At 49.7% G+C, this 3296-nt stretch overlaps 1 protein-coding gene across 1 annotated transcript; it reads left to right on the top strand.

The window, feature by feature from the left end:
* Positions 1-235: 235 nt before the first annotated feature.
* On the top strand, positions 236-3263 carry LOC103809379 (E3 ubiquitin-protein ligase NEDD4-like; the record flags this gene model as incomplete). The annotated part of the gene is made up of 6 exons (XM_009082206.1): positions 236-296; positions 576-635; positions 1096-1203; positions 1733-1829; positions 2104-2176; positions 3161-3263. Coding segments are annotated over 6 exons (502 nt in total), but the record flags the coding sequence as incomplete, so codon positions are not given.
* Between the last annotated feature and the right edge of the window lie 33 nt (positions 3264-3296).

Here is a 3296-nt window from a genome sequence, read left to right as displayed (position 1 = left end):
TGTTGCATGCTGAAGTGTAAACAGTTGTGCTGTGCCTTGGCCATAGTCACTGGGGGGTTTGGTTTTCAGGCATTCCATCAGTCACAGCTGATAAGTTGGAACAATTGGCAGGAGCTGCTCATTTCCCAGAGAGCAGGAGAAGCTGAACCCGCTGGGGTTGCTGGAATCTCTGCACACTTAGCCTGAGGCCTGCCAGTGAGGTGTGTTTCTGATGGCCTGTCGTTTCTCTCTGCAGCCTGGTCATCCAGTGGAGGTTTGTCAACAGAGTGCAGAAACAGATGAATGCCTTTCTGGAGGTGAGGCTCTCCAGCTGCTCTCTTCCACAAAAATAGCTACTTTTTCTAATGCACATTTCTCACCCATGGGTGTCCCTGTGAAGGGAGAGGGGAGCTTGGCAGGGAGTGCTTAGGTTTTATGCTTTTACCTTGGGTAAGAATATATCATCTCTCCCACATGAGAACAAGGTCATTCTCATTCAAGCTGAAATTATTTGAGCTTGAAATAATTTAATTATTACCTTCTTTAATTGGGATTTATGTGGGATGAGAACTTTAACTTTGCTTTGCTTCTTCTAGGGATTCACAGAACTGCTTCCTATTGATCTGATTAAAATCTTTGATGAAAATGAACTGGAGGTGAGTCAGTTTGGTGCCCAGAGCCAACAGCTCACAGACAGATGTGTCATGTTCTCAGCTCTTTGGGCCGAAGTGAATGTGCAGACAAAGCTGCCTTGCTCAGAGTGGGAAATTAGAAGTTTCTCCCTAATTAATAAAGCTATTCATCGTGTACACATACAAAGAACTGCAGTTACTGGGGGAGGAGGTTGGGTGTGTGCCTGTGAAAGCCTGTAAGTAGCTTAGTGGATTGGTGCCAGTTATGTCTGGGCCAAAGACCGTGACAGTTGCTGTCATGCTTCTGTCACAGTGTGCAGTAAATGGAATACTCTGGGAATGCTCCTTGAGAGAGGCTCTGACCCTCCCGTGTGTTTGCGTAGATGACTGAAGGTCAGACCTTGGGGGGGTTTGCCTTGTTTTCCTGAGAGTATACAGGGTAACACATCCTCATCAGCACCCAATGCTTTGCCTCCCTGTGCAGTTACTGATGTGTGGCCTTGGGGACGTCGATGTCAATGACTGGAGACAACACACGATCTACAAAAATGGTTACTGCCCCAATCATCCAGTTATCCAGTGGTTCTGGAAGGTAATACTGCTTCACCACCTCTGCCTGTTCCTAGAAGGGAAACTCTGCCCTGTTCTGCAGAGTCTTTTGTGAAATCATGTTTCTTCATGAAAACCACTAAGAATGGGAGGGGGTGTGTTGTGCTGGGCCCTGCTCCCACCCCACACAGGTGAATGGCTCGTGCAGCTCCTAGCTGTTGGCTGTTTTGCTGGGTTTGGTGTGCTCTTTAATCCTGCCTTTAAAAGCTCAGGTATGGAAACAAGCCTGCTGGTCTGTATGTGTCGCATAGTTGTGTGTATCTGGGCCCTGGGCTCACCTCTCCCAGGTGAGTGGCAGTTGCTGGTGCCAGAGCAGCCTCTCCCCACTGGGGCCTAACTACAGCTGGCCAAGAATGCCCATGCTTGACCAGAGGAAAGCATCTAGACCGGCCAGAGACTGTCTGGTGTGTCTCAAGGGTCGTCTCGTACAAATAGGTTGTTTTTGCCGAGTCTGGTGTGCTCTTTAATCCTGCCTTTAAAAGCTGAGGCCTGACAGTCTGCATTTGCCTCAGGCTGTGCTGCTGATGGATGCTGAGAAACGGATCCGGCTGCTGCAGTTTGTGACCGGGACGTCACGTGTGCCTATGAACGGATTTGCTGAACTTTATGGTGAGCCAACCCTTGACCCCCATGGCATTGACCGTTCGGTGTTCGTGGCTGAGCTTACTTCCTCTGCATTACACAAGCTCTGCACCGAGGGCACTAGAGAAACAGGCTAACTGGGCTGGGAAAGAAAAAGTCACATTCCTGTTGCTTTACTGTAGCTGTAACAGGTGAAAATCCAGCCCAAAGCGATGCCAACGTTTCGTGTCAGAAATAATGTTTCGGCAGTCTCCGGAGTGTCCGGCAAGTCCTGTTTCATCCGATTTTCATTTTCACCCAGGTTCAAATGGTCCTCAGCTGTTTACAATAGAGCAGTGGGGAAGTCCTGATAAGCTGCCCCGAGCTCACACCTGGTAAGTCCCCAAAGTGTCTGTTACAGAGCTGTGGAAGGGCCAAGCTGCCACCTGTCCCACCTCTGGCTCAAACAGCTGTTTGTCCAGTGGGATGCTCTGGACCTCCACGCGTGTGGGTCCCCAGGGCCTTCACAGACTATTGAAGGATATTATTTTGTTTCTCCTCACCCCAGTAAGAGGATGTAATGAACTACAACAAGTCTGATGTCACCAAACAGCCAGAGAGCCTTTTATCAGAAAGCCCATAAATTGTTGGGCAGTTCAAAACAAATGTAGGGACATAAGATGATTTGACTTAACCCTGATTTGTAAAATTTGCAAACGTGGAAAGCATTCAGTACAAATCTGTGTCCTGCAGTCACGTTTCAGGAACGTGGCTTGGTAAAGAGAAATTTTGCTGAATGGGAACACTGATTTTTAGAACAGCAGTACAGACTGGGGATCTTTCCATGAAAATAATCATTCTATGGCATAAGAAGCTTTATTTAAAAGCAACAGAAACAAAAATCCCACCAAACACAAACACAACAACACAGCCCTGAACGCACTCCAAAATCAACTCATCTTCTTTGGGTTCTACTTACCTGTTAGATTTTACCTTCGCAAGACTCTTGGGTGTTCACTCTCCTTTTCCCCCTGAGAGCAGAGGGTCTGTCCTCCAAATCTGGAATGCCTTTGCTGAGCCTTTTGACAAAGATGAAGTGTTTTCCATCAGTTAATGCAGTGAGGGTGTTGTGTTGGCTTTTTTCCTTTCCCAAGCGGTTGTTACCAAATTCCTGCTTCCGGCTCTGCAGAGGAAGGCAGCGCAGGGCGGTCGGAGCCGCCCTTGGCTCGGCAGGGCCCGCGGTGACGCGGGAGGTGCGATGGGGTCACTGTGGACACCAAGTTCCATTCCTTATCGAGGCCCCTAGTCCTGTAACCCCTTCTGTGTCTTCGTGCCCGCCGTGCCCCGCGTTGAGCTGTTGTCCTCCCTGTCCCTTGCAGCTTTAACCGCCTCGACTTACCTCTGTACGAGTCGTTCGAGGATCTGCGCGAGAAGCTGCTGATGGCGGTGGAGAACGCCCAAGGCTTCGAGGGGGTGGACTAGGCCCCGGGCGGCGGTGCGGCCGCCCCGGGCGGC

The sequence above is a fragment of the Acanthisitta chloris genome, unplaced genomic scaffold, assembly GCF_000695815.1.
Source record: "Acanthisitta chloris isolate BGI_N310 unplaced genomic scaffold, ASM69581v1 scaffold32519, whole genome shotgun sequence".
In the NCBI taxonomy this organism is placed as follows: Eukaryota; Metazoa; Chordata; class Aves; order Passeriformes; family Acanthisittidae; genus Acanthisitta; species Acanthisitta chloris.
This window is presented reverse-complemented; position numbering and strand designations above follow the sequence as displayed.